This window comes from Spermophilus citellus (assembly GCF_964194105.1).
Source record: "Spermophilus citellus genome assembly, chromosome: 1".
Lineage (NCBI taxonomy): Eukaryota > Metazoa > Chordata > Mammalia > Rodentia > Sciuridae > Spermophilus > Spermophilus citellus.
Window position 1 is genome coordinate 71,346,561 of NC_138182.1, and position 14,993 is coordinate 71,361,553.

General features: G+C 45.0%; 1 protein-coding gene and 1 long non-coding RNA gene across 2 annotated transcripts in view; both read right to left on the reverse strand.

Moving 5' to 3' along the window:
- LOC308638516 (ankyrin repeat domain-containing protein 26-like) overlaps positions 1-1,631 on the reverse strand; it is a gene marked incomplete at its 3' end in the record, with an annotated part of 58,708 nt that extends 57,077 nt beyond the window's left edge. The window contains exon 1 of the mRNA XM_081276044.1: positions 1,513-1,631. Within this exon, the coding sequence (XP_081132170.1) occupies positions 1,513-1,555 (43 nt within the window). The 5' untranslated portion in view covers positions 1,556-1,631. The remainder of the gene's footprint in view (positions 1-1,512) is intronic.
- A 9,021-nt stretch (positions 1,632-10,652) lies between these two features.
- On the reverse strand, positions 10,653-14,885 carry LOC308641959. The gene is made up of 3 exons (XR_014020472.1): positions 14,767-14,885; positions 12,601-12,671; positions 10,653-10,926 (listed from the first exon to the last, which is right to left on the reverse strand). It is a non-coding gene; the product is annotated as an uncharacterized lncRNA (long non-coding RNA).
- Positions 14,886-14,993: the final 108 nt, after the last annotated feature.

The following is a 14,993-nucleotide window of genomic DNA, read 5'->3' on the forward strand; positions in this document are numbered from 1 at the left end:
TGTCTCAATGAGTGAGCATGGGGGGCAGCCAGGGGTCGGAAATGGTGACAGCAAGGAAGGGATTTGCAAGGGAGAGAAAGAGACCATGATTCAATGGCATCTGCATGGCTCAAAACAAATACAGTTGGAGTCGTGTCAAGTGACTGAAAGGACAGGGGACAGGGATGCATACACTGAGAGAGGCCCGATTTACACTCTGAAAGGTTTCTAGTTGACTTGACAACACTGGGACCATCACGTGCATAAAACATCAGTGCATAAAGGCAACGTGGGTACACCGAGGTTCATGCCTCATACGTGCAGTGTAGCGAGAGCAACGTGACACATCCCCCGGGTATATCGAATGCGAGGGGCCTGTGCGAAATTGGTGGCGATTGTGTAGAATATAATTTGGATGCACACCTGGACTGGGGGAAGGTATGCAGACACGTAGAGGACACGAAGTCGTCAGTGCGAGGGAACAATGAGCTTCTTAAGTGAATTCAACTAAAAATCTGTGTGCCTAGAATGGGGGATGATTTCACAAGTCTGTAAAACGTATCCAATCAGATGGGACAGGAACTAGAGGACAGGATTCAGGTTTTTGTGTTCACCATCTGGTTTCTGTGCTGCTCAGCTGCCTACACTGAGGAAAGTGTTCTTCATGTTTGGCGTGCGATGTCCTGAGCCTTGGAATTGCCAAAGTCCTCAATGAATCAGAAGAGCTGGCATTCAGGCTCAGTGGTAGAGAAACTGCTTTGCATGTCAAGGTCCTGGGTTCAATTCCCTCCCTTGAAAATGACTATTACAGGCATGAATAGGAATAGGGTCGATGGCATCAGTGTCGTGAAGGAGGAACTTTGGATGGGCAGCCTGAGAGACCATGCAAGGAAGCTATTGCCTATGTCCTGATAATACCATACTTTTTCTATAGGAAAGAGGAGAGGGGAAACGTATAGTGAGGTAACATAGTGAGTGCAGAATAAAGCACACAGAAGGAGGAGGTCACTGACTGAGTAAATCCGTGCATAGAGCACAATATGGGTGTGAGCCATCAAAGAGCACGCTGGGTGTCGTGATAGCACTCAATCTGATTGTTTTTACGTGGCTTCTTCACATGTCTCACTGGCTCACCATCTATTTTTGTGTCCAAGTCCAATATGGAGCTCAGTCTCTCAGGAGCCTGACACTACCGCCTAGCTGTCCACTGCACATCTGGAAACTCTGCAGCACGTTAGCCTAAGCTTCCTCATTCATGATTATAAATCCCTAAATCCAGTAGTGGATCTTGGGTTTTACCCACCACTGAGTTAATGGTTGCCTTGAATGGTATTTTTCTCACGTTGATAAAGGCAATTTTGTACCAACGTGAATGCCCACGTTGACACTGGCCTTTTCTGTATCCAATCTCCCCTTCCAATGGGGGATACAAAAGAATCAGGAATGGGAGCCTTTCAGAGGTTTTCACATAATGCCACCATTTCAGGTGTGTCCATAGACGCCTTTCCAAAGAACTCCTAGTGCAAAATGTACCTGATGTAATAGTCTTGACATCCTTCTTCCTGGCACCCTTCATCTCTATGTCTGTAGTTTCACGAGAATGTCTCAATCCAGTGGGAGGCTGGATGGGTTTGGGAAAATGATATCAAATAAAAGCTGTGTAATTACTGCCATGTGTAGGTCTTAGGAAGAGAAGCGCAAGGTGCAATTACCTTCAAGGAAGGAGCCGTCTGAGATACTGAAAAGGAAAAGGGACATAGAGTCAATTAGCCATGTATGTGACCAAACCAGCCATACCTTGGTCTCATATTAAGAAGGAGCTGGACACTCATGCTTCACTTTGGGAATAACTTTGGTAGCCTTTGGCCCTTTAGGGTTTGTGTGCATATTTCCTGGTTTTGGGTTCTCAAAACCACAAGGCTGCATGGTACCACCTTAAACAGGGGCAGAAACATAGGTTGAATCAACACAAGCAGTGAAGTTTCCAACCCCGAGACTCTTTGCAATAGCCATAAATCAAAGAGGAAAGCGAATGGATGCCAACGGAGAGAGGCACAGTGAGGAAGGATGTGATGGCAGATATCTTCCTTGACACATATGGGAGTTCTTCAGTGCGCTGCACTCCCAACACCTGTGCTGTTCCTCCAGTTGTGCTAGAAGTCAGGGAGCACCAATGGTGTAGAGTGCAGTGAAAGGGGTCATCCATTTCTGATCCAAGAACTTTCCCCCCACCGATTGGCTGAGATATACACTTTCAGCAGAAGGGCTCATTAAAAACATTCTTGATTTCCATACCCACGGGGGACACTGGTGTGCCCTCCTTCCTTGCATCCTCCACTTTAGGCAACTTGGGCTTTCTTGATGCAATCACGGGAGAAGACAGAGGACTCAGTTCTAGGAAACAATGGATGGTAAGATTAAAGTCTCAAAGTATGGTAAAGCAAAGGGAAAAGGGTCGACTGTGTTATCGCAGAAGTCTTTCCTTCCCATAACTTTCCATACTTATAACTTGTGGGAAGGCCCATGAAAAATAAGTCTTTGGATACTCAAAGTATGAGCTCTCCCAAGTCTTCAGTTTCCACCGAATCTGCTTTCCTCTATGTTGGTCATCTTTCAAGGATTTCCATGAAATGACTGTCTCACAAAATGAGCTCTGAATAGGGTCAGGAGTCACTCAGGACTAGAGCACATTTGTAGCTTGCTAAAAGCTCTGGATTCCATCGCACTATGTCCCCCTGCCCAGAATAGGGAAGGAGATGAGAGCGGTCTTTTTGAAAAAAGCCAGTGCTTCTACAATCATAGACATCCCCTCTGAACCACTGACATCACTGCAAAATGCAGGCTCCAGGCCTGCACGTGCGGCACAGGGAAATGACTTGCTCTAGTTTGACTCCATGTACCATTCTCCTCTACTTTGAATAATCTAGGGACAGACAGTACTCCCAGTTTTCATTTGAAGGCAGACCTACTGAAAACAGCTGAGATGCATTCCCTGTTTCCTCATCACACTCTCCAAATGTACCCAGCTGACTTCTTGCTTGCCTTCCTCCTTTCCCTTACCCTTCTGCTTTTCAGAAAGAACCTCGACCATGGTGGTCTCCATCTTGATTGTCCACTTGATTGTCTTTGTAGGGATTTCTCCCACTCACTCTTTTTCTCAAATAACCTTACAAGGACCTTCCCCATTGTCAAGAGCCATGCTCAGAGATGAAAGCAAATCCTTGGCCTTCCATAAGTCTCCTTTGGTCCTCAGCTATCTCCCCATGGCTCTTCACTGAGGCTTCATTAAGGAGAAGTCCATTCCCTGACTCCTCAGAATGTGCTCTGAGGGCCAGGAGCATTGGAATCACCTTAGGACCCATTACAGATGCCGAATCCAAGACCTGCCGAATTGCAGTGCGTATTTTGAACCTGGTCCCCAACAGATGACCCACGGGAGTGGAGAGATGCAGTCTGTGGGAGTCCAACCCTAAATTCTTCAACTTCAACTGCCTATTTGGAATCGAGCCACAGTCTCCTCTCTACCAGGTCCCCCAAATCAAAGATGTATAAGGAGTCAATTTTTGCAGTGGACCTTCGGTCAGGCTGGGGCCTTGGTGATCAATCCGTAACCAACCCTACACTTCCCAAGTCCAGGAGGGTACTCCAAAAAATACCAGCATTTCTTAGGATGTCCAATTCTGTTTGTGGCTGTGGGACCATGTCAGTTTATGGGTGGTCCATCAAGGTAGCTCTGCATGACCTGGGACTGAGTTCCTGAACGCCTTTCTCTCCAGGAGGAAGACAGGAAGATTGGAACAACTGGCACTACATCTCATGCCAAGTTTGGTCCCTGAAGCTCACAAGGCTTTCTGGCATCTCTAATATGCTTCTCTCCCTGTCTCTCTCTTTCTCTCTCTGTAGCCAGTCATCTGAGATTCCCCCCTTCACGGTGCACACCTGCTTGCTTCTTTTCTCTCCATTGACTCCCTGTACTCTGTTTTGCTCCTTCTTCAATCCACCTTCTACTGTCCCCTCCAGGGTTTCCCAGCCTTAGTCTGCTCAGGTTTTGAATCATTGGTTCCAATCACCTCATGACACTCTGGATGTTACCTGTCCCTCCAAAGGCAGGAGATGTACCCATTGTTACCTTCCACTACTCAGTAGATTCCTGTCTTCCACTATTCAAATAGACTGCTGCTTAGGATTGAAATAAATATGCTGTCCACTGTAATTTTTTATATGAAAAATATAAAGGCTCTTACCTTCCAGAGTATGGGCTTCCTTTTCAAGCATATCCTCAGAGGAACCATCCAAGTTCTCTCCTGAGCAAATCTCAGAGACTCTCTGGCAAAATTAATATCAAAATTGATATCCTTTAAAATTCATATCAATAACCCATTCTGAATCAGCATTATAAAGCAGACATGTCGCTTGGGCTGTGCACGTCAGTAAGGATTAAAAAACTAGACAAGTCTAATCTTCCAAAATTGAACGATTGAAAAGAGAACTTCATATATCCTCCCCCACGAAGACCAACTTTCATCTTCACATGGCTACTGACTCTGAAAGGAGAACACCACCACAGAAGAAACACATCCTCCCAAAACATACGATATGATGCGCGAAACTGCGCAGACATACTACTCCTGTAACACCTAACCCGACTCAACGTTTTCTAGCATAAAGGAGAGAATGATATTTAAAATATACTCGAACACATTCTGACAAATTCGGATATCAGCCAGCATTACACACAGGCAACATTCTGATGACAGGACATTTGGGATAGAATCACGTTGGTTTGTAAGAATTTGAATTATGCTATGCTGAAGGGAAACAGAACAGCATTACCTGGGGCTCCTTAGCTGAACAAAAACTTTTGCAATCTAAAAAACCTTTGGGGAAATTTTTACCGAGAGGAAGACTCATCCTTCGCATGTGATGCCAAATTAGGGAGAGAAAGATTTCTCCATTTTGCATTTACCTGACTTGGGCTTAATGATGTGGTTGTGTAGGCAGCACGTTGTAGTCAAAAAGCAAACAGTGACAGAACAGGGTACCAAGGCATAAAAGTGATTTTGAGTACACATTTTCAAGACGCCCTGGTACATGAAAATTGAATAGGCCAGGAGACAGGCACAAAAAGAGTGCGGAGGAATCTAGCAGGGCAACTCAGAATATCATGGGAATGAAAATGCCTTTCCTGATTGCATAGTCCGAACATTCAACGTGGGCCTATGGGAAAGCACAGGTGTCTTTCTTTTCTTTCTTTCTTTCCCTTTCTTTCTTTTTTTCTTTCTCTTTCTTTCTTCCTTTTTAAATATTCATTTTCTATCCTGCTTTTTTGGTCAATTTGTTTATTACTTCTGCAAGCCTTTGGGGTAGTTTCTTGGATCTTGGAGACACAAGATCCTATTCTTGTGCCAACAGTAATATTTTAACATCTGCCTTTCCTATTCTTGCCCCTTCCCCCGTTTTCTCATGGCTCTCTTGCCTGAATGCTCAGGAAGCTGTGTTCCAGAATTGACCCAGTTCTCTAATGGGGAATAGACCCTGAAGACAAGGCCTATTGAAATCCATGGCCCTTGGTTAGAGGCTAGTAGTATAATCCTAACCTTTTGGGCCACAAGTAGGGACCACCCTTGAACATGAGTCCATTCGGTGGCCATTGGTGTTTTTCATGAGTTCATCATAATAACCAGCTCTTAAATCAGTCTAATATTTGATCATAAGTCATTGATCATTTCAGGAGGTTCTCCAAATGGAAGCAGAAAACCCCAAGCAATTTTAGGCCTCAGACCTAAGGAGCAACTAGTTCAATAAGGTACCATGAATTCTGAAATGGTTTGCACATTCTTAAAGTTTCCAACTGTTTTTAGACCGAAGGATTCAGTGATGATCTCGGCTTGATGAGAATAGTCAGAGAGGTAATTTCATGAGGCCCACTGTCCATTAGTAGAGCAAGGCAAATGCTGGGAAGCCAGGAAGGGAAATGGACATGTTTACATACCTTTGGCTTCCACTTCTTGGAACCACCAATGGTTGTGCCCGCTTCCTCTGCCTTCACATGGAAATGTGCTTCTGCTGACAAATATGCAGATTTACATAAATGAATTAGAACATCCTGAACAGGGATGCTGTGTCCTAATGGAAATACACAGTTCTAACAGTAATTCACTTCTCTTTTCCCACACATGCATTTATGTGCAGCTTCACTTTCAGCTGAATGCTGATTTTTTTACTTACATTGCTACTGTGTGTGAGTGAGTGAACCTGGAATGGGACCCATGGACTTTGGCATGCTTGGCAAACACTCTGCCACCGGATTTCCTCCCTTGGGATCTTATGCTAGGTATTAGGAAAACCATTGGATGAAGCTGACATAAATTTCCTAGGTACACAGACTGCTGTTTCTTGCATTGCTCCTTGGCTAGCTCTTTACTTGTTTTTCCACTGGATGATTCCCTGAGCTCTGGATCATCATGATTTCTGGATTGCAGGGAACAACAATATGGGTCCCATCCTCAGTCAATGGTATCAGTCACCATTGCCAAGAGTCTTGATTTACTTGACCTGATAGTTGACTGAGCTCCTGGTAAGTGCTAGTGTGGATAAAAGACTTCAGATGTGGTGGTGTTCCTGCAGGTAGGGCCAGAGCAGTGTCTCAATGAGTGAGCATGGGGGGCAGCCAGGGGTCGGAAATGGTGACAGCAAGGAAGGGATTTGCAAGGGAGAGAAAGAGACCATGATTCAATGGCATCTGCATGGCTCAAAACAAATACAGTTGGAGTCGTGTCAAGTGACTGAAAGGACAGGGGACAGGGATGCATACACTGAGAGAGGCCCGATTTACACTCTGAAAGGTTTCTAGTTGACTTGACAACACTGGGACCATCACGTGCATAAAACATCAGTGCATAAAGGCAACGTGGGTACACCGAGGTTCATGCCTCATACGTGCAGTGTAGCGAGAGCAACGTGACACATCCCCCGGGTACATGGAATGCGAGGGGCCTGTGCGAAATTGGTGGCGATTGTGTAGAATATAATTTGGATGCACACCTGGACTGGGGGAAGGTATGCAGACACGTAGAGGACACGAAGTCGTCAGTGCGAGGGAACAATGAGCTTCTTAAGTGAATTCAACTAAAAATCTGTGTGCCTAGAATGGGGGATCATTTCACAAGTCTGTAAAACGTATCCAATCAGATGGGACAGGAACTAGAGGACAGGATTCAGGTTTTTGTGTTCACCATCTGGTTTCTGTGCTGCTCAGCTGCCTACACTGAGGAAAGTGTTCTTCATGTTTGGCGTGCGATGTCCTGAGCCTTGGAATTGCCAAAGTCCTCAATGAATCAGAAGAGCTGGCATTCAGGCTCAGTGGTAGAGAAACTGCTTTGCATGTCAAGGTCCTGGGTTCAATTCCCTCCCTTGAAAATGACTATTACAGGCATGAATAGGAATAGGGTCGATGGCATCAGTGTCGTGAAGGAGGAACTTTGGATGGGCAGCCTGAGAGACCATGCAAGGAAGCTATTGCCTATGTCCTGATAATACCATACTTTTTCTATAGGAAAGAGGAGAGGGGAAATGTATAGTGAGGTAACATAGTGAGTGCAGAATAAAGCACACAGAAGGAGGAGGTCACTGACTGAGTAAATCCGTGCATAGAGCACAATATGGGTGTGAGCCATCAAAGAGCACGCTGGGTGTCGTGATAGCACTCAATCTGATTGTTTTTATGTGGCTTCTTCACATGTCTCACTGGCTCACCATCTATTTTTGTGTCCAAGTCCAATATGGAGCTCAGTCTCTCAGGAGCCTGACACTACCGCCTAGCTGTCCACTGCACATCTGGAAACTCTGCAGCACGTTAGCCTAAGCTTCCTCATTCATGATTATAAATCCCTAAATCCAGTAGTGGATCTTGGGTTTTACCCACCACTGAGTTAATGGTTGCCTTGAATGGTATTTTTCTCACGTTGATAAAGGCAATTTTGTACCAACGTGAATGCCCACGTTGACACTGGCCTTTTCTGTATCCAATCTCCCCTTCCAATGGGGGATACAAAAGAATGAGGAATGGGAGCCTTTCAGAGGTTTTCACATAATGTCACCATTTCAGGTGTGTCCATAGACGCCTTTCCAAAGAACTCCTAGTGCAAAATGTACCTGATGTAATAGTCTTGACATCCTTCTTCCTGGCACCCTTCATCTCTATGTCTGTAGTTTCACGAGAATGTCTCAATCCAGTGGGAGGCTGGATGGGTTTGGGAAAATGATATCAAATAAAAGCTGTGTAATTACTGCCATGTGTAGGTCTTAGGAAGAGAAGCGCAAGGTGCAATTACCTTCAAGGAAGGAGCCGTCTGAGATACTGAAAAGGAAAAGGGACATAGAGTCAATTAGCCATGCATGTGACCAAACCAGCCATACCTTGGTCTCATATTAAGAAGGAGCTGGACACTCATGCTTCACTTTGGGAATAACTTTGGTAGCCTTTGGCCCTTTAGGGTTTGTGTGCATATTTCCTGGTTTTGGGTTCTCAAAACCACAAGGCTGCATGGTACCACCTTAAACAGGGGCAGAAACATAGGTTGAATCAACACAAGCAGTGAAGTTTCCAACCCCGAGACTCTTTGCAATAGCCATAAATCAAAGAGGAAAGCGAATGGATGCCAACGGAGAGAGGCACAGTGAGGAAGGATGTGATGGCAGATATCTTCCTTGACACATATGGGAGTTCTTCAGTGCGCTGCACTCCCAACACCTGTGCTGTTCCTCCAGTTGTGCTAGAAGTCAGGGAGCACCAATGGTGTAGAGTGCAGTGAAAGGGGTCATCCATTTCTGATCCAAGAACTTTCCCCCCACCGATTGGCTGAGATATACACTTTCAGCAGAAGGGCTCATTAAAAACATTCTTGATTTCCATACCCACGGGGGACACTGGTGTGCCCTCCTTCCTTGCATCCTCCGCTTTAGGCAACTTGGGCTTTCTTGATGCAATCACGGGAGAAGACAGAGGACTCAGTTCTAGGAAACAATGGATGGTAAGATTAAAGTCTCAAAGTATGGTAAAGCAAAGGGAAAAGGGTCGACTGTGTTATCGCAGAAGTCTTTCCTTCCCATAACTTTCCATACTTATAACTTGTGGGAAGGCCCATGAAAAATAAGTCTTTGGATACTCAAAGTATGAGCTCTCCCAAGTCTTCAGTTTCCACCGAATCTGCTTTCCTCTATGTTGGTCATCTTTCAAGGATTTCCATGAAATGACTGTCTCACAAAATGAGCTCTGAATAGGGTCAGGAGTCACTCAGGACTAGAGCACATTTGTAGCTTGCTAAAAGCTCTGGATTCCATCGCACTATGTCCCCCTGCCCAGAATAGGGAAGGAGATGAGAGCGGTCTTTTTGAAAAAAGCCAGTGCTTCTACAATCATAGACATCCCCTCTGAACCACTGACATCACTGCAAAATGCAGGCTCCAGGCCTGCACGTGCGGCACAGGGAAATGACTTGCTCTAGTTTGACTCCATGTACCATTCTCCTCTACTTTGAATAATCTAGGGACAGACAGTACTCCCAGTTTTCATTTGAAGGCAGACCTACTGAAAACAGCTGAGATGCATTCCCTGTTTCCTCATCACACTCTCCAAATGTACCCAGCTGACTTCTTGCTTGCCTTCCTCCTTTCCCTTACCCTTCTGCTTTTCAGAAAGAACCTCGACCATGGTGGTCTCCATCTTGATTGTCCACTTGATTGTCTTTGTAGGGATTTCTCCCACTCACTCTTTTTCTCAAATAACCTTACAAGGACCTTCCCCCTTGTCAAGAGCCATGCTCAGAGATGAAAGCAAATCCTTGGCCTTCCATAAGTCTCCTTTGGTCCTCAGCTATCTCCCCATGGCTCTTCACTGAGGCTTCATTAAGGAGAAGTCCATTCCCTGACTCCTCAGAATGTGCTCTGAGGGCCAGGAGCATTGGAATCACCTTAGAACCCATTACAGATGCCGAATCCAAGACCTGCCGAATTGCAGTGCGTATTTTGAACCTGGTCCCCAACAGATGACCCACGGGAGTGGAGAGATGCAGTCTGTGGGAGTCCAACCCTAAATTCTTCAACTTCAACTGCCTATTTGGAATCGAGCCACAGTCTCCTCTCTACCAGGTCCCCCAAATCAAAGATGTATAAGGAGTCAATTTTTGCAGTGGACCTTCGGTCAGGCTGGGGCCTTGGTGATCAATCCGTAACCAACCCTACACTTCCCAAGTCCAGGAGGGTACTCCAAAAAATACCAGCATTTCTTAGGATGTCCAATTCTGTTTGTGGCTGTGGGACCATGTCAGTTTACGGGTGGTCCATCAAGGTAGCTCTGCATGACCTGGGACTGAGTTCCTGAACGCCTTTCTCTCCAGGAGGAAGACAGGAAGATTGGAACAACTGGCACTACATCTCATGCCAAGTTTGGTCCCTGAAGCTCACAAGGCTTTCTGGCATCTCTAATATGCTTCTCTCCCTGTCTCTCTCTTTCTCTCTCTGTAGCCAGTCATCTGAGATTCCCCCCTTCACGGTGCACACCTGCTTGCTTCTTTTCTCTCCATTGACTCCCTGTACTCTGTTTTGCTCCTTCTTCAATCCACCTTCTACTGTCCCCTCCAGGGTTTCCCAGCCTTAGTCTGCTCAGGTTTTGAATCATTGGTTCCAATCACCTCATGACACTCTGGATGTTACCTGTCCCTCCAAAGGCAGGAGATGTACCCATTGTTACCTTCCACTACTCAGTAGATTCCTGTCTTCCACTATTCAAATAGACTGCTGCTTAGGATTGAAATAAATATGCTGTCCACTGTAATTTTTTATATGAAAAATATAAAGGCTCTTACCTTCCAGAGTATGGGCTTCCTTTTCAAGCATATCCTCAGAGGAACCATCCAAGTTCTCTCCTGAGCAAATCTCAGAGACTCTCTGGCAAAATTAATATCAAAATTGATATCCTTTAAAATTCATATCAATAACCCATTCTGAATCAGCATTATAAAGCAGACATGTCGCTTGGGCTGTGCACGTCAGTAAGGATTAAAAAACTAGACAAGTCTAATCTTCCAAAATTGAACGATTGAAAAGAGAACTTCATATATCCTCCCCCACGAAGACCAACTTTCATCTTCACATGGCTACTGACTCTGAAAGGAGAACACCACCACAGAAGAAACACATCCTCCCAAAACATACGATATGATGCGCGAAACTGCGCAGACATACTACTCCTGTAACACCTAACCCGACTCAACGTTTTCTAGCATAAAGGAGAGAATGATATTTAAAATATACTCGAACACATTCTGACAAATTCGGATATCAGCCAGCATTACACACAGGCAACATTCTGATGACAGGACATTTGGGATAGAATCACGTTGGTTTGTAAGAATTTGAATTATGCTATGCTGAAGGGAAACAGAACAGCATTACCTGGGGCTCCTTAGCTGAACAAAAACTTTTGCAATCTAAAAAACCTTTGGGGAAATTTTTACCAAGAGGAAGACTCATCCTTCGCATGTGATGCCAAATTAGGGAGAGAAAGATTTCTCCATTTTGCATTTACCTGACTTGGGCTTAATGATGTGGTTGTGTAGGCAGCACGTTGTAGTCAAAAAGCAAACAGTGACAGAACAGGGTACCAAGGCATAAAAGTGATTTTGAGTACACATTTTCAAGACGCCCTGGTGCATGAAAATTGAATAGGCCAGGAGACAGGCACAAAAAGAGTGCGGAGGAATCTAGCAGGGCAACTCAGAATATCATGGGAATGAAAATGCCTTTCCTGATTGCATAGTCCGAACATTCAATGTGGGTCTATGGGAAAGCACAGGTGTCTTTCTTTTCTTTCTTTCTTTCCCTTTCTTTCTTTTTTTCTTTCTCTTTCTTTCTTTCTTTCTTTGTTTTTAAATATTCATTTCCTATCCTGCTATTTTGGTCAATTTGTTTATTACTTCTGCAAGCCTTTGGGGTAGTTTCTTGGATCTTGGAGACACAAGATCCTATTCTTGTGCCAACAGTAATATTTTAACATCTGCCTTTCCTATTCTTGCCCCTTCCCCCGTTTTCTCATGGCTCTCTTGCCTGAATGCTCAGGAAGCTGTGTTCCAGAATTGACCCAGTTCTCTAATGGGGAATAGACACTGAAGACAAGGCCTATTGAAATCCATGGCCCTTGGTTAGAGGCTAGTAGTATAATCCTAACCTTTTGGGCCACAAGTAGGGACCACCCTTGAACATGAGTCCATTCGGTGGCCATTGGTGTTTTTCATGAGTTCATCATAATAACCAGCTCTTAAATCAGTCTAATATTTGATCATAAGTCATTGATCATTTCAGGAGGTTATCCAAATGGAAGCAGAAAACCCCAAGCAATTTTAGGCCTCAGACCTAAGGAGCAACTAGTTCAATAAGGTACCATGAATTCTGAAATGGTTTGCACATTCTTAAAGTTTCCAAGTGTTTTTAGACCGAAGGATTCAGTGATGATCTCGGCTTGATGAGAGTAGTCAGAGAGGTAATTTCATGGGGCCTACTGTCCATTAGTAGAGCAAGGCAAATGTTGGGAAGCCAGGAAGGGAAATGGACATGTTTACATACCTTTGGCTTCCACTTCTTGGAACCACCAAGGGTTGTGCCCGCTTCCTCTGCCTTCACATGGAAATGTGCTTCTGCTGACAAATATGCAGATTTACATAAATGAATTAGAACATCCTGAACAGGGATGCTGTGTCCTAATGGAAATACACAGTTCTAACAGTAATTCACTTCTCTTTTCCCACACATGCATTTACGTGCAGCTTCACTTTCAGCTGAATGCTGATTTTTTTACTTACATTGCTACTGTGTGTGAGTGAGTGAACCTGGAATGGGACCCATGGACTTTGGCATGCTTGGCAAACACTCTGCCACCGGATTTCCTCCCTTGGGATCTTATGCAAGGTATTAGGAAAACCATTGGATGAAGCTGACATAAATTTCCTAGGTACACAGACTGCTGTTTCTTGCATTGCTCCTTGGCTAGCTCTTTACTTGTTTTTCCACTGGATGATTCCCTGAGCTCTGGATCATCATGATTTCTGGATTGCAGGGAACAACAATATGGGTCCCATCCTCAGTCAATGGTATCAGTCACCATTGCCAAGAGTCTTGATTTACTTGACCTGATAGTTGACTGAGCTCCTGGTAAGTGCTAGTGTGGATAAAAGACTTCAGATGTGGTGGTGTTCCTGCAGGTAGGGCCAGAGCAGTGTCTCAATGAGTGAGCATGGGGGGCAGCCAGGGGTCGGAAATGGTGACAGCAAGGAAGGGATTTGCAAGGGAGAGAAAGAGACCATGATTCAATGGCATCTGCATGGCTCAAAACAAATACAGTTGGAGTCGTGTCAAGTGACTGAAAGGACAGGGGACAGGGATGCATACACCGAGAGAGGCCCGATTTACACTCTGAAAGGTTTCTAGTTGACTTGACAACACTGGGACCATCACGTGCATAAAACATCAGTGCATAAAGGCAACGTGGGTACACCGAGGTTCATGCCTCATACGTGCAGTGTAGCGAGAGCAACGTGACACATCCCCTGGGTACATGGAATGCGAGGGGCCTGTGCGAAATTGGTGGCGATTGTGTAGAATATAATTTGGATGCACACCTGGACTGGGGGAAGGTATGCAGACACGTAGAGGACACGAAGTCGTCAGTGCGAGGGAACAATGAGCTTCTTAAGTGAATTCAACTAAAAATCTGTGTGCCTAGAATGGGGGATCATTTCACAAGTCTGTAAAACGTATCCAATCAGATGGGACAGGAACTAGAGGACAGGATTCAGGTGTTTGTATCCAACATCTGGTTTCTGTGCTGCTCAGCTGCCTACACTGAGGAAAGTGTTCTTCATGTTTGGCGTGTGATGTCCTGAGCCTTGGAATTGCCAAAGTCCTCAATGAATCAGAAGAGCTGGCATTCAGGCTCAGTGGTAGAGAAACTGCTTTGCATGTCAAGGTCCTGGGTTCAATTCCCTCCCTTGAAAATGACTATTACAGGCATGAATAGGAATAGGGTCGATGGCATCAGTGTCGTGAAGGAGGAACTTTGGATGGGCAGCCTGAGAGACCATGCAAGGAAGCTATTGCCTATGTCCTGATAATACCATACTTTTTCTATAGGAAAGAGGAGAGGGGAAACGTATAGTGAGGTAACATAGTAAGTGAGTGCAGAATAAAGCACACAGAAAGAGGAGGTCACTGACTGAGTAAATCCGTGCATAGAGCACAATATGGGTGTGAGCCATCAAAGAGCACGCTGGGTGTCGTGATAGCACTCAATCTGATTGTTTTTACGTGGCTTCTTCACATGTCTCACTGGCTCACCATCTATTTTTGTGTCCAAGTCCAATATGGAGCTCAGTCTCTCAGGAGCCTGACACTACCGCCTAGCTGTCCACTGCACATCTGGAAACTCTGCAGCACGTTAGCCTAAGCTTCCTCATTCATGATTATAAATCCCTAAATCCAGTAGTGGATCTTGGGTTTTACCCACCACTGAGTTAATGGTTGCCTTGAATGGTATTTTTCTCACGTTGATAAAGGCAATTTTGTACCAACGTGAATGCCCACGTTGACACTGGCCTTTTCTGTATCCAATCTCCCCTTCCAATGGGGGATACAAAAGAATCAGGAATGGGAGCCTTTCAGAGGTTTTCACATAATGCCACCATTTCAGGTGTGTCCATAGACGCCTTTCCAAAGAACTCCTAGTGCAAAATGTACCTGATGTAATAGTCTTGACATCCTTCTTCCTGGCACCCTTCATCTCTATGTCTGTAGTTTCACGAGAATGTCTCAATCCAGTGGGAGGCTGGATGGGTTTGGGAAAATGATATCAAATAAAAGCTGTGTAATTACTGCCATGTGTAGGTCTTAGGAAGAGAAGCGCAAGGTGCAATTACCTTCAAGGAAGGAGCCGTCTGAGATACTGAAAAGGAAAAGGGACATAG